Source organism: Canis aureus, chromosome 22 (assembly GCF_053574225.1).
Source record: "Canis aureus isolate CA01 chromosome 22, VMU_Caureus_v.1.0, whole genome shotgun sequence".
NCBI lineage: Eukaryota > Metazoa > Chordata > Mammalia > Carnivora > Canidae > Canis > Canis aureus.
Window position 1 is genome coordinate 24,364,473 of NC_135632.1, and position 23,441 is coordinate 24,387,913.

At 36.9% G+C, this 23,441-nt stretch overlaps 1 protein-coding gene and 1 pseudogene across 21 annotated transcripts in view; both read right to left on the bottom strand.

The window, feature by feature from the left end:
* The window catches only part of NEK11 (NIMA related kinase 11), a 256,069-nt gene that overhangs the window by 187,688 nt on the left and 44,940 nt on the right, over nucleotides 1-23,441 (bottom strand). For 17 of the 21 annotated variants that reach the window (XM_077865207.1, XM_077865212.1, XM_077865209.1 and 14 more), the window contains one exon: nucleotides 10,834-10,952. The exons of the other annotated variants lie outside the window; for them this stretch is intronic. In XM_077865207.1, coding sequence (XP_077721333.1) covers nucleotides 10,834-10,952 — 119 coding nt within the window. The remainder of the gene's footprint in view (nucleotides 1-10,833; nucleotides 10,953-23,441) is intronic. 21 annotated transcript variants of the gene reach the window in all.
* Nucleotides 15,269-17,556, bottom strand: LOC144293905 (high mobility group protein B1 pseudogene; annotated as a pseudogene).

Sequence of the window (23,441 nt, forward strand, 5' to 3'; positions counted from 1 at the left end):
TTCTTTTTCCCTTTAAGGGTGACCAGTTTAGGTATGTGGTATGACCAAATTCTGGCCAATGTCAAAGCATAATTTTCAAAAAGGTAAAAAGGTAAAATTATGAATATCATGAAAATATAAAATAAACATGTCACAGATTTTTCACTAATTGATGAAGGATGTAGACATAAGGATGTAGCAAATGGCCTGATGCAGGAGATGGAGGCAGGAGCTCTGCTGTGTACTTGAGCACAACTGTCTTCTAATGTTAGCTGGTCACTTATCTCTCAGGCCTCAGGAAACTTAGAAATGAGAGAACCTATCACTCCTAGAGACATGGTAATGGGACATAGGAAGTAACAGATGAAGGGCTACTATGAGCTCTTTAGAAGAAAGGTTTTATATAAATTGTCTGTATTATTAGTCACCTTATTATTTCTCAGATTTGATTTTTTAAAAGATTTTATTTATTTATTCATGAGAGACACATGATTAATGATTCATTAATCAATGAGGAAACTAGTAAGATGTTAAAACAGAGTCAAAGAATCTTTGACAAGCTAAAGTATTTATAAGAGGATAGCTAGGTTAGGTACAAAATTGGATAGTAGCCAACAGGGCCATAAATCAGATCCCCAGAGTTATCTGATCTATTCCAACGAACAAAAAATATTTGCATCTCTTCTAGACAAAAATATTCAAGTTAATCTCTGACTCTATGGAGTTATAAAATAGCTCAGATGATAGGAAATTAAGTCTGGTCTCAGGGTGGATGGCAAACTCTTCTTACCAAAGGTACTGGCACCAACAGTAACTTCAGGAGAAAGGAGGAAACCACCAGTAACACCACAAACATCATAACTTCTTTCTGCTTTTCCGTCCTCAGGAATTCACTGATGCCACCTCTCAGGACATATTTAGCCATTCTAGTGCAATACCAAGCTGGCAGGGAAACTGTGTGGGCTGCCAGGTGATGAGGCAGTCATCTTAGGGAAAGTGCCCCAGCCTCAGTCTGTCCTCCACTGTGAAAGCATCAAAATCAGCAAGGCCTCAAGATCACCAACAAATGGGTTCTCTGCGGAAAGGCAACCCTATCCCTCATCTTAAAGAATCCAGGCTAACTGGACTCTTTCCTCTTCAACAGGAATGACTTGGAGGTTTTTGTTTGTTTTGTTTAGTGGTCTCCAAATTAGCACTGGGGGCAAAAAAAAAAAAAAAAAAAAAGATGAGCAAGACATTGTTTCTGTCCCCAAGGAATTCCCTTATGCCCAATCCTGTGGCATCCAAAAAAGACGCTGTTTTAAATATTAGCTGAGGGGATCCCTGGGTGGCTCAGTGGTTTACCGCCTGCCTTTGGCCCAGGGTGTGATCCTGGAGACCCGGGATCGAGTCCCACATCAGGCTCCCTGCATGGAGCCTGCTTCTCCCTCTGCCTATGTCTCTGCTTCTCTCTCTCTCTCTCTATGTCTCTTATGAATGAATAAATAAATAAAATCTTTTAAAAAATAATAAATAGGGGATCCCTGGGTGGCTCAGCGGTTTGGCGCCTGCCTTTGGCCCAGGGCGCGATCCTGGGGACCCGGGATCGAATCCCACGTCAGGCTCCCGGTGCGTGGAGCCTGCTTCTCCCTCTGCCTATGTCTCTGCCTCTCTCTCTCTGTGACTATCATAAATAAAAATAAAAAATAAAAAATAAAATAAATAAAATAAATAATAATAAATAAATATTAGCTGATTTTAAAAAATAATAATAATAAAATAAATATTAGCTGATTAATTGGATCAAAGAGAAGAAAGGCTATAGGATTGCACTTTCAGAGACCAGACGGTTCTAGCTTTGTCCAAGGTTCCAAAGTCCCTCAATTACTGGACCAGCATATGGAAGCTTGAGTGAGTTGGTAAGGAGCCTCAGAACACAAACATCTTTTAAAAATGTACATCCTTCTTGTGTGCCAGAGGTTCAGGCCCACAGGGAAGAATAAGTTTTTAGTGCTACATTCTCAAGATAGCTTATAGTGAACTGTGAATATATTCAGCTTCTGGCATCATTATTTATAAGTGTTTATGCCATATGCCATACATTTAGCATATTACAAATGTATAAATAAACCAAATTAAAATAAGTATAGGACAGCTCCAAAAGAGTAAACAAAATCTTTGTTTCTTCTGTAACCTAATTTTTCTTAGCTCTTCCAGGGTCTTCTTGATCTCTTCTGCTGATGTACTGTATTAGACAGGGTTCTCCAGAGAAACAGAACCAAGAGACTAGAATATAGATATAGATATAGATAGATATGGAGATTTATGATAAGGAGTTGGCTCATACAACTATGGAGCCTGAGAAACTCCACAATCTCCAAGCTGGAGACCCAGGGAAGCTGGTGGCATAACTTGGTCTGGGCCTACAGACCTAACAACCAGGGGAATTGATGGTCTGAGTCTCAGTTTGAGGACAGAAGATAAGTCCCAGTTCAAGGCAGGAAAAAGGGGATAAGTTCCTCCTTCCTCTTCCTTTTATTCTAACTGGGGCCCCAAGGGATTGGATGGTGGCCAACCACATTAGAGAGGGCAATCTACCAAGTTCACTGATTCAAATACTGATCTCATCAGAAACACCCTTACAGACACACTCAGAAGCAATGTTTAATCTGGACACCCCACAGCCCACTCAAGTTGACACATAAAATTAACTATCACCAAAAAATAAAAAATAAAAAAAATAAAAATAAAAATAAAAAAATAAAATAAAATAAAATAAAATTAACTATCACCTGCACTAATTAACTATCACCTGCAACAGAGGAACAAAACCTAACTTCCTCACATGTATTGTTTCCAAGATACTTTTCACAACTTATGCAATCTATATAATTTTCAAAATACATTTTATTTATTTATTTTTTAAAAGATTCTACTTATTTATTCATGAGAGACAGAGAGAGAGAGAGAGAGAGAGAGGCAGAGACACAGGCAGAGGGAGAAGCAGGCTCCATGCAGGGAGCCCAATGCGGGACTCGATCCCAGGACTCCAGGATCGTGCCCTGTGCCAAAGGCAGGCGCTAAACCACTGAGCCACCCAGGGATCCCCTAGATCCCTATTTTCATTGGTTATGGTTTAAAAGATTTGATTTGAAAGCTGAATGAAGCATTGTGGTAGGCTGTACTCTTGTTCCCAAATAGTCACACCCCTTCCGGTTTCTAGTGAATGTTCCCTTCAGGAGGGATAGGCTCCTCCACTCTTCTGACATTGGGTTTGGTCATGTGACTTGCTCTGGTCAATAGCAGGTTAGCAGATAGTATTTCTGCTAACTCTCTTGCTTTTCCATCTGCCATGAGAAAAGCATGTCCCACATGGGAACAGCTCCTTCAGTTTTGATACCGGAATAGGAAGACAGGTAGAGCTGACTTGCAGCTGATCTGCAGCTGCCAACATGAGCAAGAAATTGTTGCTGTAAGCCACTGAAATTGGGGGGTTTTGTTCATACAACATGACTTCCTTCAGCAGAAAGTTTTAGTGTCTTATTCTCAAGGAAGCTTTTAGTAACACTTAATATTCTCAGCTTTATATATCATTATTTCTAAGTATCTATACTGTATGCTAATAGAATCATTCTTTTGGACTTAGATTGCTTTAAGAACAGATAATTAAGATAGTTTATTTTTTAATTAATTATTTTTAGAAGTTTTAATTCCAGTATAGCTAACATACAGTGTATATTCATTTCGGGTATACAATATTGTGATTCAATAATTCCATATATTATTCAGTGTTTATCAAAATAAGTGTACTCTTAATTCCCATCACCTATTTCACCTACCCCTACTCACCCACCTCCCCTCTGGTAACCAACAGTTTGCTATCTATAGTCAATAATCTGTTTCTTGGTTTCTCTCTCTCACTCTTTTTTTTTTTTTTTTTTTTTTTTTTTGCCTTTGCTCATTTGTCTAGTTTCTTAAATTCTACATATGAGTGAAATCATATGGTATTTGTCTTTCTCTCACTGGCTTATTTCATTAGCATTATATTCTCTAGATCCATCCATGTTGTTGTAAATTGCAAGATTTCATTCTTTTTACAGCTGAATGATATTACACACACACACACACACACACACACACACACAAAACCACCCTACTTCTTTATCCATTCGTCTATTGATAGACACTTAGGGTGCTTTCATAATTTGGCTTTTTTTGTAAATAGTGCTGCAATAAACAGGGATGCATGCATCCTTTCGAATTCGTATTTTTGTATTCTTTGGGTAAATACCCTGTAGTGCAATTACTGGATTGTAGGGTAGTTCTATTATTGATTTTTTTTGAGGAACCTCCAAACTGTCTTCCACAGTGGCTAAACCTATTTGCATTCCCACCAACAGTGCACAATGGTTCCTTTTTCTCCACATCCTCATCAACACTTACTATTTCTTATGTTTTAGACTTCAGCACTTCAGACATGTATGAAGTGATATCTCAATGGTTTTGATTTGCATTTCCCTGATCATGAATGATGTTGAGCATCTTTTCATGTGTCTGTTTGGTCACCTGTATGTCTTTGGAGAAGTGTGTGTGTATGTCTTGTGTCCATTTTTAAATTGGATTATTTGTTTTTGGGTGTTGAGTTGTATAAGTTCTTTACATATTTTGGATACTAACCCTTTATTGGATATGTCACATGTTCTCCCATTCCATACGTTGCCTTTTAGTTCTGTTGGTTGTTTCCTTTGCTGTGCAGAAGCTTTTTATTTTGAAGTGTCCCTATAGTTTATTTTTGCTTTTGTTTCCCTTGCCTCAGGAGACATATCTAGAAAGATGTTACAGCTGATATCCGATAAATTATTGTCTGTGCTTTCTTCTAGGGTTTTTATGGTTTCAGGTCTCACAAATAGGTACTTAATCCACATTGAGTTTATTTTTGCATATGGTGTAAGAAAGTGGTCCAGTTTCATTCCTTTGCATGCCACTGTCTAGTTTTCCCAACACCATTTGTTGAAGAGACTGTCTTTTTCATATTGGATATTCTTTCCTCCTTTGTTGAAGATTAACTAACCATACAACTGTGGATTTATTTTGGGCTTTCTGTTCTGTACTATTGATCTATGTTTGTGTCAGTATCATACTGTTTTGATTACTACAGCTTTATAATATAACTTGACGTATGTGATACCTCCAGCTTTGATTTTCTTTTTCAAGATTGCTTTGGCTATTCGGGGTCTTCTGTGTTTCCATACAAATTTTAGAATTGTTGTAGCTCTGTGAAAAAATGCTGTTAGTATTTTGACAGGGATTGCATTACATGTGTAGATTGCTTTGGACAGTACTTTTAACAATATTTGTTCTTCCAACCCACGAGCATAGAATGTCTTTCCAGTTCCTTGTATTGTCTTCAATTTTTTAATCAATGTTTTATACTTTTCAGAGTACAGGTCTTTCACCTCTTTGGTTAGGTTTATTCCTAGATATCTTATTACTTTGGGTACAAGTATAAATGGGATTGTTTTCTTAATTTCTCTTTCTGCTGCTTCATTACTGGTATATAAAAATGCAACAGATTTCTGTACATTGATTTTGTATCCTTGACTTCACTGAAATCATTTATCAGTTTTAGTAGTTTTTGGAGAAGTCTTTTGGGTTTTCTTTTGGGTATCATGTAATCTGCAAATAGTGAAAGTTTTACTTCTTCCTTACCAATTGAGATGTCCTTTATTAGTTTTTGTTGTTGTTTTGTTGTTTTGTTGTTTTTGTTGTTTTGTTGTTGTTGTATTTGTTTTGTTGTCTGATCGTTATGGCTAGGGCTTCCAGTACTATGTTATATAAAAGTGGTGAAGTGGGGGGAGGGGAGCCAGGGAGGCTCACTCAGTTAAGCATGCATTCTTGGGTTTCAGCTCATGTCGCAACCTCAGGGTCATGAGATTGAGCATAGAACATCGGGTTCCATCCTCAGCATGGAGAGGATGTTCATGTTCTTGAGATTCTTTCCTTCTACTCATGCTCTCCCTCTCTCTAAAATAAATAAATAAATGAATAAATAAATAAATAAATAAATAAATAAATAAATAAATAAAATAAATTAAATCCCTTTTTAAAAAGGTGGTGAGGGTAGACATCCTTGTCTTGTGCCTGACCTTAGGGGAAAAGCTCTCAGTTTTTCACCACTGAGTATGATGTTAGCTGTGAGTCTTTCAGTTAAGGCCCTTATTATGTTGAGATATGTTCCCTTTAAACCTACTTAAGGGTTTTTAACATGAATGGATGTTGCGCTTTGTCAAATGCTTTTTCTCCATTTATTGAAATGACCATATGGTTTTTATCCTTTCTCTAATTGATGTGAGGTATCATGTTGATTGATTTTTGAATACTGAACCACCTTTGCAACCCAGGAATAAATGCCACTTGATCATGGTGAATGATTTTTTTTAATGTATTGTTGGATTCAGTCTGCTAACATTTTGTTGAAGATTTCTGTATCTATGTTCATCAGAAATATTAGCCTGTAGTTCTCTTTTTGTTGTTGTTGTTGTGTCTTTTATCTGGTTTTGGTATCAGGGTAATGCTGGCCTAATAGAATCAACTTGGAGATTTTCCTTCCTCTTCTATTTTTTGGAAAAGTTTGAGAAGAATTTTAAATATCTGGTAAGATTTACCTATGAAGCTATCTGGTCCTGGACTTTTGTTTGTTGGGAGATTTTTGATTACTGATTCAATTTCTTTATAGGTAATCGGTCTGTTCAAATTTTCAATTTCTTCCTGCCTCCATTTTGGTAGGTTATAGGTTTCTAGGAATCTATCCATTTCTCCTAGGTTGTCCAAGAGATAGTTTATTTTCTGTAGGAGACATAATTAGACCTATATATATTACATATTGAAAACTAACAGAAGTGAAAAGTATATGATATATTTATTATCAGGAATAACATATAGCATTTCTCCATTTAAAAACTGTTCTGGAGATCGCTTGTGGTGAGCAGAGTACAATGCATAAACTTGTAGAATCACTATGTTGTACACCTGAAACTGTGTGTCAGCTAAACTCAAAACCCACAAAAAACTAATTTAGAGAATTGATCTAGATAGTGATAACTGCCTCCCCTTCCCACCCAAAACTCCCAGAAATATAAGGAATTTTTCAAAAGAAAATTCATAATTGTGCTAGAAAATAGTTACAAATGGTCAAGAAATTTCATAAAAGCTCTGAAAGAACGCAAAAAGAGGAGCCCCTAGCTTAAAACATTTAAAAGAAAGTTGCCTCTAGATCCCTCTCCTGACAGCAGCAATAATATGCCCCCGTATGGTTTTTCTCATTTCCCCATCTCACTCACTCTCCCCACTCACTGATTTCTGTTTCATGAAATTGCTCCCTAAACTTCTTACAACCCAGTTTTTGTTTCAAGGATCGGATATTGGAAGAACTCAAACAGACAAATTTTGGTGTTTTCCCAATATCTAGGGCCTCACTTGTAACTAACTAACGTCCTTCCTTCCTTCCTTCCTTCCTTCCTTCCTTCCTTCCTTCCTTCCTTCTTCCCTTACCTTCCTCCCTCCCTCCCTTCCTTTCTTCTCTCTCCTTCTCTTTCCTTTTCTCTCCCTCCCTGCCATCCTCACCCCCTCTCTCTCCCTTCCCCACCCTTTCTTGTCTCATTCTCTCCATATTTCACCCAGGATATTCAGCATTGCTTCAAATCTATCTTTTCAACTTCTCACCCATGGATAATGAAACTTGTGTTCATCCTTGACCTTCTCTTATCACATCTCACATATCCAACTCCAGTTATTTGAACTTATCAAGTTAACTGTCATATCCATGTCCTGCCCACTACTGTCATATTATTTCAGGTCCTACAACCTCATGTATGGATATTATAAAAGGTTTCAGACAAATATCCTGAGTTCCTCTCTTTCCTCTCTATAATTTATCATCCAGTCTTCCTGAAGTTCTGATCATAGTTCCACTCAAAAGGTTTCTGTGGCATTATTGTGTATACTACAAAATAAAGCCCTCTGCAACTTGATGTCAACATATCTTTCCTCACAACTTCATTCATATACCCTAAGAGCCATTCCAACTGAACTACTCATCTTTCACTCTGAAGGTGCCATGATTTTCTGTGCAGAGCTCTGTGCCTTTGCTAACTCTGTTCACTAATCCTGGAAAGCTCAGACTCATCTTTTACCTTATTCAAAATCTACTTTGGGTCAAATGTCATTTCTTCCAAGATCTTCATTGATGCTCCCAAGTAGCATCATTATCCCTTTTCTTGGTCTCCTATAGCACTTAAGGTGTACTTTTCTTGGCATTCTTATAATTTGTTTTAATTAAAGTATAATTTACATTAAAATACATAAATCTTAAGCTTGATGAATTTATCATCCTTGTAATCATCCACTCGGGTCAAGATAAAGAACACTTCCAGCATCCCAGAAGTTTCTTTGTGCCCCCTTTCAGTCAAAATCCCCTTCAAAGGGTAATCTCTATCCTGAGATTGCGTTAGTTAATCTCAGATTAGTTTTGTTTGTTTTGAACCTCATATAAAGGTTTTTAAACCTCATATGGAATCACATAGTATGCACTCTTTTGCATCTAGCTTCTTTCATCCATCACGTCTTTGAAATTCATCTAGTCATACATATCAATTTATGTTCTTCTTTTATTGCAGAGTAGTATTCCATTTTAAGATTATACCACAGTTTATTTAACCATTCTACTAAAAATTGACATTTCTCAGTGTTTTAGCGAATACAAATAAGGCTTCTACGGACATTTTGTACATGTCTCTTTTTTGACATAGGAACTCATTTTTCACCTTAAGAAGAGAATTAGCGGGTCACAAGGTATTTGAATGTTTAGGTTTGGAAGTACTACCAAACATTTTTCTAAAGTGATTATACCAGCAATGTAACCTCCAGTAGCTCCACATTCTTGTCAGAACTGTTATTGTCAGAGTTTTGTTTTGCTTTGTTTTTTTTTTTTTTTTTTGCCCTTCTGGTGGCTATGCTTTCATTTCTATATTAAGTTATAACTCCAAGCAACAACACTTACAGAGCTCTTAGCAGACTACAAAGGTTTTACATGTATAACATCTCAATGCATATTCCCTATAGTTCTATACGTAAGCAGGAGAGTCCCACTATTATCCCTATTTTACAAATGAGAAAACAAAGGCTCAGAGAGGCAAAGGGCCTGCCCAGGGCTATATAATACAGTATGTGGCAGAGATTCTGCAGCTGGTATATCCATCATGTGACAGAGTTATTTGGGTACATGTTTTTTTTTTTTTTTATCTCTGCTAGTTTACTAATCTAATAGCTCTTTAATGTTAGGACTTATTTTTAATTTATCTCTATTTAATAAATGAATAAATGAACTTAAATATGATTGAAATTTCTCTGTCTATACAGAAAACCTTTATAATAATTGGTTATAATAACATAATAAATAAGCAATCATTTATTACCTGAATCACAAAGGACAGAATTTCAGGAACACAGATACACAAATATTCAAACATTTAGCCCCATTTAATGACTTTCTTAAAATGTCGAAGGATTAAAAAAAATTTGAATCCTCTCTTTGAAGGATTACTTTAAACTCATTACTTCAACTATTAAGCACACCAAATGTATTGCAAATATTTCGTTCCTAAATCAACTAGATTTCACTTTTATATTTTGCATATAGAACACAGAAGTTGTCACTTTATATATGAAAGTGACATATATATATGTAACATATACATATTTCCTTATGTATAAGCTTACAAATGTGCCATGGAATAGTAAAGAAAATAAAAGAAATTCCAGTGTAACTGTATATACATATGCCCTACATTCAGCAGCTCTGCGTAGTTTATTAAAAGATTACTTGATATACTTTTATCACCTTTTCTTAGGATAATTTGACAAAATTCAAAAGATTGTTACAAGTTGTCAATAAATCAGTGCCTATTTGTATTATCCAACATGTGTTTAGAAGATACATGCAAAGCTCAGTATAATCTGGTTACTTTTTATGCATTCAGAAACCATAGGCAACATATTTGAGCTATCCGAAATCCATAGATAGCCAGACCTTGATGTACTCTCTAAATTTCAACCTTTGTTCAAGAAGAATGTTCCACACAGTCCTAAATTGAAAGATGTACTATGGACATTTCATGGTATCTACTTTTGTTTCTGTATGTTCACCTTTTCAAACATAGTTGTACCATTTTATGGGTCTCTAAAACATGCAAAAACTATTACTTTTAACCTATGGGGAATACAATTAAAAGTTTTAAAATATATTTTTAAGACAGAGATTATAATTGCAAACTACAATTGAACTTAAACATACTTTGACCTTCAGTATTAGATATTTCATGTCAAAACTGACTTTTAGTCTGAGTATCTCTCTGAAGCCCAAGAGTATCTTCTGCCTCATCACTTAGCTTGGGATGTGAACGCAGCTAACTTCTGCAATGACACATTCTAGAGTGACCATGCAATTCATTTAGAGTATGCTAGATATTTATAGTTCAAGCTTATTCTAAGATATAATAAATTCATAGTATGCTAAAAGTATCTGAGAATTGCTTATAATCACAGGATATCATCAGATATATGAGAATGTGTTTAATACATGTTTCTGCCTTGTATTCAAGGCCAACTTGATTTCTAGAACAACAAAAAAGGCTATTCAAGTAAATCTTTTATATTGAGTCATTCAACAGTTTTCTCATGGAAAAGCATATTATAGATGTTTAACTACTGGGTCATTTACCTTTGGACTTGCATCTTTTCAATTCTACCCCCAAAAAATTCATTTTTCAAGTTCAAACATGACTTAAAATCAAGTCCATCAGTAACAAATGAACATACCTTTCATGTATGTAGTCAACTCCTAGCAATAGCTGGATAAACCATTCTATTATTTGACTTTCTGGAAAGGTTTTGCCAGCTTTTTTATATTCCTGAATTTTACAGTCCAGGTCTCGACCCTGAAACACAACAGCATAATTTTTCATATTTTTCTTTCAGTTAAGATTTTAAAATCAAGCTCTCTCTACAACAGTTAACATACAGCAGTGACTTTATCACAAGAAAGTGGGGGCTTACTGCCACTTTGGAGCTTCCACTGAGTTCCAAAGTCTCTTTTTGACCAGCCTCTAGCCAGGTTCCTCTGAGCCTTAGTCTCAACCAAGCCTCGACCTTGGCTTATAAAGACTTGAACCAATACTCACACAATTCCAATAGCTCAAGGTCACATCCCCAGGATGGCACTAGTCTCCCTTAAAGTGCCTGCCTGAGAAAACTTGCTGCCAAAAGAATTTACTGTCTGTCCTAGCCCACATCTGTCTCCTGGGGTCCCTGGAAGGGCAGGGGCCTAGGGCCTAACTGTAATTAATGACAGTTAGCAAGCCCTGATACACATGAACCAACCCCCTTCCTGCTTTTTGTAATTTCCCCTTCCCTCACTCTGCTCAGGCTGCCACTGTTTTCCCCCTTCTTCCAGTCTCCCTCTTCTTTTCTTTTCTTTTTAAGATTTTATTTATTTATTTGACAGAAAGAGAGAGCACAAGCAGGGATAGAGGAAGAGGGAGAGGGAGAAGCAGGTGCCCGCTGAGTAGGGAGCTTGATGCGGGGCTCAATCCTAGGATGCTGGGACCATGACCTGAGCTGAAGGCAGACGCTTAACCACAGAACCACCTAGGTGCCCCTCCAGTCTCCCTTTTCATGTTCCAGTCACCTATGCACTTATCAGAATGTGTGCACAACCAGGAAGAGCTCTTTTTGACATATAACATATGTTATAACATTCTACACATAATACATAGTACAGCTCTTTCCCTAACTGCCAGTTACTGAATACACTCTGTTTTTACTACTTCAGATAATGCCCATTTGACATCGCTCAAGGACAAAAATCCTTCTAAAGGTCACATATTTATATGTACTCACATAAAACTAGGAGTGACTTTCCTTATACTAAGAGTTTTATATAACTATACATATAACTATATATAACTATATAACTATATATATATATAACTATAGAAGCCTAACATACATACAAAGTAAAATATAAAGCCAGTAAGATTCAAATGAATGATTTTTTTAAATAAAGACTTTATTTATTTATTCATGAGCGACACAGAGAGACAGGCCGAGACACAGGCAGAGGGAGAAGCAGGCTCCATGCAGGGAGCCCGATGGGGGACTTGATCCCAGGACTCCAGGATCACACCCCAAGCTGAAGGCAGACACTTAACCACTGAGCCACCCAGGCTTCCCCAAATGAATGATATTAATTTAATATAAAGTGATGATGTTTTGGTGAAACTCTATCAGTCCTTACATTGTAAATATGGTACTGGTTGCTGTAGTTTTGATTCTTTTTCAGTTTAACATGTCTAGACTAACATGTGTCTTGGGATGACTTAACTCTCCTTTTGACTATTTAACTACAGTAAAATTCCCAGGAATACAACAACTGTTGATTCATGTGGGGTCCAAACACATGATTTAAACATTTACTCATGGGACACCTGTGTGGCTCAGTTAAGGTTAAGTGTTTGTACTCTCTCTCAAACAAATAAAATTTATTTTATTTTAAATATATTTTCTCACACTCTTGCTTGTGCTCTCTCTGATAAATTAAAAATAAATAAATAAATAAATAAATAAATAAATAAATAAATAAATAAAACATTTAGTCAGTCTGTCCTACCACTCACTGGTGATAGGAAGAATAATACTTGGTGCCTAAAATGAATCATGATCACAATGACAAACATCTAAAATTGCCTGGAAGAGTCTGACATAAAACCTTTTCTGATTATGCTTCTACTAATGTATTTCAACTACCATAGAAATGAACATGCAAAACATTAAATTCTCTTAGAGAAGCCCTATACTTAATCCCCTTTACCTTAAAACACTGGACAATTGACACAATTCCAGAAGTGTGCCTCTGAAGAAAAAGTGAAATGCAAGTATTTTGGTCTTTAGAGTATGCCAGCAACACACAGCTCCATGAAAGAAGACAGGTACTAAACCACACCCCAAGGAACATAAGAGCCAAACATTAAGCTATTTACAGACTTCCTAACAGTTTTCACTGCTAAATGCAAGAGCATATATAGGCGGTGAAAGAATCAAAGGGAAATTACATCTAATCTAACAATATTAGGTCAACCAACTGGCTCATTTGTAATGCATTTTTTATTTTTTATTTCCTTTCAGTGCAATAAGCAAATATTTGCCTCACATCGTCTCACCTTCCACATGAGCATGACAAGTCAAAAATGGCATATCGAACCTTCAATTTTCATCCTAGCTCACATCCAATTTCCTACTGGATTTTCTGGGGCAAGTTGATCAAAACTTGTTGGAATCCAAAAACATAATGAATCAAATATTTGGCTACTTGTCAAAAAGACTATCATTTTTTTCTCATTCTCCAAACCTACCTTCAAATCCCCTCCTTTTAAACCTAGAGTTTATCAAAGTTCTGTTGAATTATACAAGCTATACCACCATAGTGTTTCTATAAATTGCACAAAACATTTTTTGACAACATCCTGTGAAGCAGATGTGAAAGCCCATCAGATAAAAGGTGAGCTGTAAATATATACATTTTCCCAATCCAGGCTTCTTCTTCTATGCAAGAGGAACTATCTCTCTCTCTCTCTCTCTCTCTCTCACACACACACGCACACACACACACACACACACATTTTAAAACAAAAAAGATGGACAGCCTGGGTGGCTCAGCAGTTTAGTGGCGCCTTCAGCCCAGGGAGTGATTCTAGAGACCAGGATCAGTCCCACGTCGGGCTCCCTGCATGGAGCCTGCTTCTTCCTCTGCCTGTGTCTCTGCCTCTCTCTCTCTCTGTCTCTTATGAATAAATAAAATCTTTAAAAACAAAAAAGATATCCATTCAATATCTCATTTCGATTCCCTGAATGTGATAAAATATCTCCACTGTCAGGAAGATAATTACATACTTATTTCTGTGTCTTTCCTAAATAGCTTTAGATGAGAAGTGATAAAAGGAGAGAAGAAGGGAAGAAAGGAAGGAAAAATGAGAGAAGGAAAGAAGAAGAAAGGAAAGGAAAAAAAGAAAAACTTGCCTTATAGAAATATCAGTGAAGCTGTCTGCTTCAACCCAACATCTTACTTTAGAAAGGTCATACATAAGTACAGATGTCCCTGTGAAAACAGCTTTTGCATATGTAATTGTCTACCTCAATTCAAACAACACCAAAATTTGGAGAAATTTGTGTATTAAAATAGCATTCTTTTCAAGAATTTATCCCTAGTAAGTTATAGAAATACGAATCTTACACATTTGTTTTTTTTTTTTTTTTTTTTTTTAATTTTTTTTTTTTTATTTATTTATGATAGTCACAGAGAGAGAGAGAGAGAGGCAGAGACACAGGCAGAGGGAGAAGCAGGCTCCATGCACCGGGAGCCCGATGTGGGATTCGATCCCGGGTCTCCAGGATCGTGCCCCGGGCCAAAGGCAGGCGCCAAACCGCTGCGCCACCCAGGGATCCCGAATCTTACACATTTGTATCAGCTTCAGTATTGTTACTTTGTGAGTAAGTAGAATTATGTTCTTTCTCTGTAAATTATCTTGCCATGATGGGAGCCTACTCCCTGGGTGACATTTACCGTTAGTCTGACAATTACCTCCTACTGCTCTCTCCTAAGTGGTGACAGAACTTGCTTATCTGTTTCTTACATTGGTATTACATATGTGTGCAATTTCCCATGACTAAATAAATATATATACATATAGACTATTGAAAAAAAAGAATAGGGCCTACAATAGTAGGCCTCAAAGTGAAATGTCAAAAGGAGATTACACAAACTCCCTCTTGCTCTCTGAGTAGAACCATAAGAAGGAGAAATGAACCAGTTCCTAATATTAAGCAAGCAATGTGTTTAGTTGACAAGAAGACAGACTGCCAAAAAATTAATCAGGGAGCAGGGTCTCATCCTCCTCAAGTTACTGCCTCTACGATTTTCATTTTGTACATTTATCTCTAAGAAAAAGCATTTGCTTTGTATTTACTTTGTTCTCTAATAAATATTCTGTAGATTATTTTCTTAGAATTCAAATTAGTAATCAAGTCACTCACAGATTAATATAACAAGTTATGCTTTTATATAACAAAGAAATACAATTTTTTAATGAAGCAGCCTGATTTTAACTCAGCAATATGAAAAGCATTTTTTAAAAAGACTTTATTTATTTATTAATTAAAGATACAGAGTGAGAGGCAGAGACACAGGCAGAGAGGCAGAGAGAGAGAAGCAGGCTCCATGCAGGGAGCCTGATGTGGGACTCAATCCCGGGTCTCCAGGATCACGCTCTGGGCCGAAGGCAGGCGCCAAACCGCTAAGCCAGCCAGGCGTCTCAAAAAGCATTTATGATTTCTTTCTCTAAGCCATCTTCCAAGTAAAAATTAAATGTTTTTGATAAAATGTCACACCTCAGTTTAAGAAATTCTTATTACAATATCTGTAGGTTCACTGTTTTCTTAATTTTGTCTTTTAAGAAATATTAAATGATGACATTTATTGTTAAAAAAAAAACTTTAGTGAAGAGTATTGGCTTTGACTTAAACCTTTATTAAAATGTTGCCCTAAGTCTATATTGCTCACAGAAAAGGCTTTCACTAGTATCACCCCTTGAAAGCTGCTAATAAAGCTTTGATGTTAATTTCTGAAGTTTTGAAAATCTGTAACCCAAAATGTACCATTTGATAGGTTAATGGCATCTCCTCCCTCCCGCCTCCCAATTAGCCACCATCCGACTAACTTTGAAATGCCAAGACCTTGAAGACATGAAGAACAACTCAAATACAGTGTCTAAATTCCATCTTTGATTCCATTAAAAAGTTACAAATCCTAAAAGCATTTAATTAAAAAAAATTAATCAAAGTTTTTTTAAGTCATCAACAAAAGTACTTACAACCAGTTTAAAAGGCTGAAGTAGAGCATTCTCAGAAGCCTGAATACAACAAAACTGCAATGTTCAGATATGTATACACAAAGGACAAAGTAATCTCAGGATTTTAGAGCTGGGAGAAGCTTGAAAAATTGTTCTGTCCTACTTCATTTTAAAATCAAAAAGCTGCCTCTTATTAATTCACTTGGTTGACATCTTAAAACGCTATTCTGTTATACTCTATGTCACCTTTCCACAAGCTTCTAATACATCTTTCCAGTGGATCTCAAATGTTACCAGGCATCAGAATCATCCCTTTTGCTTGTTTAAAAGGCATATTCCTGCACCACATCAACAGAGACTCTGATTCAGTAAGTCTAGAGAGGACAATGGAATCTGTATTTTTAATTTTAATAAAACAAATTGTATTTACTTAGAAATATTCAGAATCTCAACAAAACAGCTGCAACTTTTTTTTTTTTTTTTTTGCAATTACAGAGGAGTATTTACTTAACAGAACAGCAATTATTACATAGAGGCTGCATCAGAGACAACTGAGGATGAAAAAAACTATCAATCCTGGGAGCACCCAACTGGCTCAGCCGGTACAGGATGCAACTCTGGGACTCAGGTTGTGAGTTCAAGCCCCATTACTTAGAGATTAGAGGTAGAGATTACTTAAAAAAAAAGAAAAGAAAAGAAAAAGAAAAAACTACATCCCCATATAAAACTCATTTGTGCTGTACACCAACAAAAACCTGCTTTAAATTTCCATGCCAGTGTACCACTGCCACACTGTACCAGGCAAAAGTTAGTGCCCACAGAGAAGACCACCAGGACAGGGCTGTCAAAAGAGACATTCAGGAGTGTATTAACTATACAAAAAAAAAAAAGACTTTGTACAGTTTAAAAACAAATCTTACACAGTCTTACATTTCAATTTTTTTCTCTAAAATGAGTGAGTTGTGTATGATGGGGGAGGGTGCTACATGCTAGTTGAGAAGGAAAAAAAAAACTTCACTAGCACTAACTCATTCATCATCTTCTTTATCTTCCTCCTCCTCCTTTTGCTCTTCCTTATCTTCCTTTTTTTTCTTGCTTCTTCTGGTCTTGATGACTCCCTTTTTGCCACATCAGGCTTTCCTCGAGTGCTGTATATGCACCAATCTCCTTTTCATAATTTTTTCTCCAGCTAAGCAGCCTTCGTTTCATGAGGTGGTTTGTCATCTACAGCAGTGTTATTTCACATCTCTCACAGTTCCTTTGAAATGTCACCCATGGACAGGCCAGGATGTTCTCCTTTGATTTGGGGGCAATAACTCAGAACAAAATAGGAAAAAGGCCAAAGGAGGCTTCTTGGGTACACTGAGATCCTTGAACTTTTTTTGTTTCCCCTTTAGGGGAGTATGTAAGTTTTCATTTCTCTTTTATAACAGGCATTATTCATCTTTGCCCTGTTTTCAAATTTTCCTTCCTCTTTAGCAGACATGGTCTTCCACCTCTCTGAGTGTTTCTTAGAAAACTCTGGGAAGCTGACTGAAGTTTCTGGGTGCTTCATCTCATGCTCCTCTCTGCAAATTTGCATAAAGAATGCATATGATGACATTTTGCCTCTCAACTTCTTCAGATCTCTTTTGCCCATGTTTAATTATGTTCCTCAGTGAGGCACAGAGTTACCCAATGCCCATCTGGCTCTCACTTGCCTGACTGTCTCTGTGGAGCTCAATGTACTGCAATGGCTGTCAAAATCTGTATTTTTAAATAAGCATTCTAAGTGACTGTGGGACAGGTAGTCCATGGACCACACTTTAAGAAAATGCTGCCAGATAATAACACAAATGGGCCATATATTTAATATTTCTCCTATCAATGGAAACATTTGATCCAACAGTTTGAAAAATTCCAAAGGCAAAAGATGTATTTGGGACATTCAGGGTTGAATAAGATAAAGATATCATCATTTTATGATGATATCTTTAAAAGCCGGTGGCATTACTAAAGAGAGCATCAATAAATGGAGGTGGAGGGGGCAGGTAAGGAGATTATCTGTCATCGTAGAACCTGAAGACATTTCCTAAGACTTTTGGAAGTTCGCTGTAATGGAGTACATAAAAATGGGGGAATTGGAGGCCACACTATGTTCTTTTTTTTTTTTTTTTTAATTTTTATTTATTTATGATAGTCACAGAGAGAGAGAGAGGCAGAGACATAGGCAGAGGGAGAAGCAGGCTCCATGCACCGGGAGCCTGACGTGGGATTCGATCCTAGGTCTCCAGGATCGCGCCCTGGGCCAAAGGCAGGCGCCAAACCGCTGCGCCACCCAGGGATCCCCACACTATGCTCTTAAAGCAAAATAAGAAAATTCACTTTCTAAATAGGTACTAGAGAATGGCATGTAGTGTCATGCATGATGTTTATGTCTGATAATATCAATAAGCATTCCTGAGTTTAGCTGCTAATTTCTTTTTCCAAATTCTTTTAGAGTAAGTGTTTTTCTTGTTGAGGCAAATGTACATGAATAAGAATAAAATGATAGAACTTATTTTTATCCTAAGAAGTGACATGAAGGACTCCTGCGTGGCTCAGTGGTTGAGCATCTGCCTTTGGCTCAGGGCATGATCCCAGAGTTCTGGGATCGAGTCCCGCATCGGGCTCCCCACAGGGAGCCTGCTTCTCCCTCTGCCTCTGCCTCTGCTTCTGTTTGTCTTTCATGAATGAATAGACAAAATCTTAAAAAAAAAAAAAAAAGAAGAAGAAGAAGAAGAAGTGACATGAGATGCTTTCATCTATAAATCACTGGGTTGTTTTTCAAATAAAATATTTGAAGTGGATTATTCTGATTCTATTTTTGAATACTTGTATTTATATAAAGTCATATGTCAGCTAAAGGCATACCCCACATGCTGTAAGTTCTACTGGGTTTATGAATTCCTTTATATTAGTGCATTTAATACAAATATTTTTAAAAATAAGACTAGTTTTGCTTTTCAGTTTTTACATTAATGATTTTAAGTAAAAATCAGTGGCCTTACTTTTTAACTTAGTTGTTAAAAGGTTAAAATATTTCATGGTTTAAACAAAAAAAAGTAAATATAACAAATCAAATTACTTTAATTTTGGTACTTAAAAATCATAAACAGATCAGTTCAAGTATACAAAATCATGAGGCAGTCACATGATTTATAGTCTTCCCTAATTGGATAAAGTCTAGATCCATAGGACTGGTGCAGAGCAAATTCTGGAAGACCTACCTACTCCAGGATGGAGCTGCCCAGAAACAGAGAACTCTGATGGGACCTACCTCTCTATAGGTAATTTTTAGTTCCTTCAATCAGAGAAATCCCAGCAAAGCAAGCCACTAAAGACAGCCGGATGTGTGGATACCTGGAGCACTGGGAAAGATGGTGCTGTAGACTGAATGTCTGTATCCCCCCAAAGTACCTATGTAGAAATCTTAACCTCCAATATAAGAGTATGGGGGGGTACACTGGAAAATGATTAGGTCATGAGGGTGGAGGCTCATGAATAAGATTAATGTCTTTATGAAAGGGACCCCAGAGAACTCCTTCACCCCTACTACCATGTGAAAGCACAGCAAGAAGATGACCTACCATCTATGGACCAGGAATCTGGACTTTACCAGACACTGAGTCTGCTAGAATCTTGATCTCAGACTTCTAGCCTTCAGAACCATGAGAAATAAACTTCTGTTGTTTATAAACTGTCCAGTCTATGGCATATTGTTATAGCAGCCTAAATGGTCTAAGACAGATGGTCACTAATCAACATCACAATAATCAATATCCCAGGAGTCTCCCTCAACCATAAAAGAACAATCTGGATGGTGATGGCCCCAGACAGAGCTTCAGGACAATAAGCAGTAGCTTTATAGGATATGTCATTGCCAAATTAACTTGCAAGAGCGTACTGCTAGAGGTTCAGGATTACAAAACTCATCCTACTTACCTGGTTTATTTAGGCAGTTTTACATAAATAAGAAACATAAGAGAAAATTTCAAATTTTCTTTTTTACAGTACAGACAGATCCTTGGCAAAGACTTGCTTGAAAATTGCTATCAGACCTATTAGTGTTTAAGAATTTGAATGTTTCCTCCTTCCGGCATGAATCATACTCATAGCTACAAGTCAGAATTAGAGTTATAAATTAGCTTGCCTTCTAGAAAACAACTGGAAAGGGGGAGATGGGAGAAGCCACTATTATCATAACAACTTCCACTATTGACAGTCTACTAGGTGCTAGGCTCTGATAGCCATTTTTTCAATATTCATTACTTCAAATCCCTATAAAACCTAACAAAAGAAGTGTTGTTGCACTATCTTAACATGAGGAGAGGGATCAGAGAGATAACTTGCTCAAGGAAATGGACAAAGATTCGAACAGAAGTCAGTGTGACGACAAAGTCCACACACTCTCCACTATTTCAAATCCTACTTCGTCTCTCAGTGAGAGAAATAAAACACTTAACAACATCATCATCACATTAAAATATCCATGTGTGTACAAACTGATATACATGCATTTCTGTGTTCATGTATGTCATATAACTGGAGATAAAGATACAGAATATAAGTGAGAATAAGCCAAGAAAAGGAAATGCATGGGTACATGTGAATTGTGAGGTGATCACCACATTCAAGTTAACTGACACACCCAATACTTCAAATACTTTGGTTTTGTTTGTTTGTTTTTTGTTTTGTTTTTGTTTTTTGTTTTTTTTTGGTGGTGAGAGCACTTGAAAGCTCTCTATCGTCAAATTTCAGGTGTATAGTATGTATTGTTAATTATGTCACTATCCCCAGAACTATGTTCTAAATTCCCAGAATTTGTTCATCTTATAACTGAAAGTTTCCATTTTATATTTTTTATATCTTCCTATAATTCACATAGGCTTGACTAGCACAGGTATACAGAAATTTGTGTTCTGGGCCACGATTTGAAACATGTTTGGTTAATACTGTTGGTATGAGCAATAAAACTGTCAATCTCTTTTAATTCATGTCCGTGTAGAGGTAGATAATTACATGCTTGGGGAGGTAGGAACCAAGACTATTTAATTGACTCTATTAAATATTAAAGAAGGAATTAGAGCAATCCAAGTAAAAAGAAAAAAAGGTATTTCCTAATACCCCTGGTCCTGGTTCTACCCTGGACAAAATTCAATATTCCAGCCATGTGATTGCTAGGAAAATCACTCCACCTCTCTGGGGTCCTATTTCCTTATCTATAAAACAGAATAATATATAAGAATCTACTTCTCCCTGAGAAAGGATGAGGGCATGTTAAAAAGATATAGGAGCCAATATGAAGGAGCCCCAACAGCTAAAGCTGGAAGAGTTGGAACAACAAAATAATGACAGTATTGGGTTATAACCCATGGAACAAAATAAATATTCATGAGTTTATGCTGATATAAATAACCGAATAAATACGTAAGTGGAAAAGGAACAGTAGAACAGTTTTTCCTTATAAGAGAATCCCAATTAGTGAATATAGAAAGAATGAGGGAAATACATAACCACCATTAGGAAACAGAGTGAAAAGAGCTCCAGGCAACAACCTTCACTGAAGATGCTAAAATCAGTGTGTGAAAGTTTGAGGAAAAACAGGATTATTAGCATAGTCTCAAAATAGCTTTTCCAAGGTACTTATCCATTGCAAAAAAAGGAAATAGTAATTTTACAGTGGAGAAATCCAGCAGACACAACTTCAATTAAATAATCAAAGTTAACATCACCATTAATAAGATCATCATGTCCCCCTCTTAATATGATGTACTGAGAAGGACACCACATCACTTCTGTGATAGTCTTGCCCAGAATTTATAACCTCAATCTAATCATGAGAAAACATCAGACAAATCCAAACTGAGAGGCCTTCTACAAAATAACTTACCAGTGCGCATCAAAAGTATCAAGATCATAAAAACAAGGCTGGAAGAGGGAAACTTTCCAAAGGGACTAAGGAGATACGACAACTAAATGCATTGCAGGATCCTAGATTGGGTCCTGGAACAAAGACACTGGGAAGGAAACTGGTAAAATATTAATATTCTGGTTTTGATATTGCACAGTGGTTATAGAAGTTGTTAACATTAGGAAATGTGTTTAACTGCAAATATATTAAAATTAAAGATGAAGTATTAAGTTCTTAAATCATGGTCCATGTTTTTCTACTTCTGAGCTTTTTATCACATTATTCCCTTTAACTGAAATGTCCTTGCCCCATCTCCCTTGACCAAATCCTTCCCATGTTTCAAATTCAAATGTAACGCCAGCTCCTCCATGGTTCCTGCAGTCCAAAGTCATTTCTCTTTACTTTTAACTTTCACAGCACTTTCACCATCTCATTCCCTAGGCCCTTACCACATCCCTCTTGTATTTTTGCCATTGATAAAATGGTTCATTTATTCTACCATATACGTTCATTAAAGAAATATTATCACGTTATCCCTGTTGCCCCTACTCTCTAGAATTGTATCTGACACAGAGCTGGAGATCAGTAATGGCTTTCAGAAGGACCTTTGATTACTATTGCCTTTGTGAACTTGAATTCTTAAGGAACCAATAAATAATCCAGGATGTCGATTTACTCCTATGCAGTAAGAACAACTGCCAAGATGACAGGGAGCCCTTGTCAGTTTAGCCAGCAGGCTTTTTTCCTGTTAGAAGAGGCATATATAGGGATGCCTGGGTGGCTCAGTGGTTGAGCAGCTGCCTTTGGCTCAGGTGGTGATCCCAGGGCTGGGGATCAAGTCTCGCATCAGGCTCCCTGTGAGGAGTCTGCTTCTCCCTTTGGGTCTCTGCCTCTCTGTCTGTGTCTCTCATGAATAAATAAATAAAATCTTAAAAGAAGAAGAAGAAGAAGAAGAAGAAGAAGAAGAAGAAGAAGAAGAAGAAGAAGAAGCAGCAGCAGCAGCAGCATATGTAGAGAGCTGAACTGTAATCAGAAGTTGTACATGGAGCAAGGAAAACAGGCCAGGTAATTTTCATGAAGAATAGTACCAAGCGAGATGCCTAAGCGTAAAATCTAAGCCACTATCAACCATACTTCCCAGTTCTCAGGTCTGGGCCTCATCTTTGTTCAGTGTCCCATAAACACTGACAAAGTTTTCCTTTATGACCCCATTTTTCTGTTTCTACACTAACCATTCCCCTTTGTCTGCCATTCAAATCACTTGGAAAGCATTCAAAACTTCTGACGTCTAGAGGGGTGTCTGGTGGCTCAGTGGTTGATCGTCTGCCTTTGGCTCATGTTGTGATCCCAGGGTCCTGGGATCAAGTCCCGCGTCAGGCTTCCTGAAGGGAACTTGCTTCTCCCTCTGCCTATCTCTGCCTCTCTCTCCTTGCCTCTCATGAATAAATAAAATCTTAAAAAATATTCTAATGTCTAGATAAAAATCCAGATCAATTAAATCAGACTTTTTAGAGATGGGCCTCAGCTCTTATGATTTTTAAAATATTCTGGTGACTCTAATGACAGCCAAACTTGAGCACTACTGTATAATG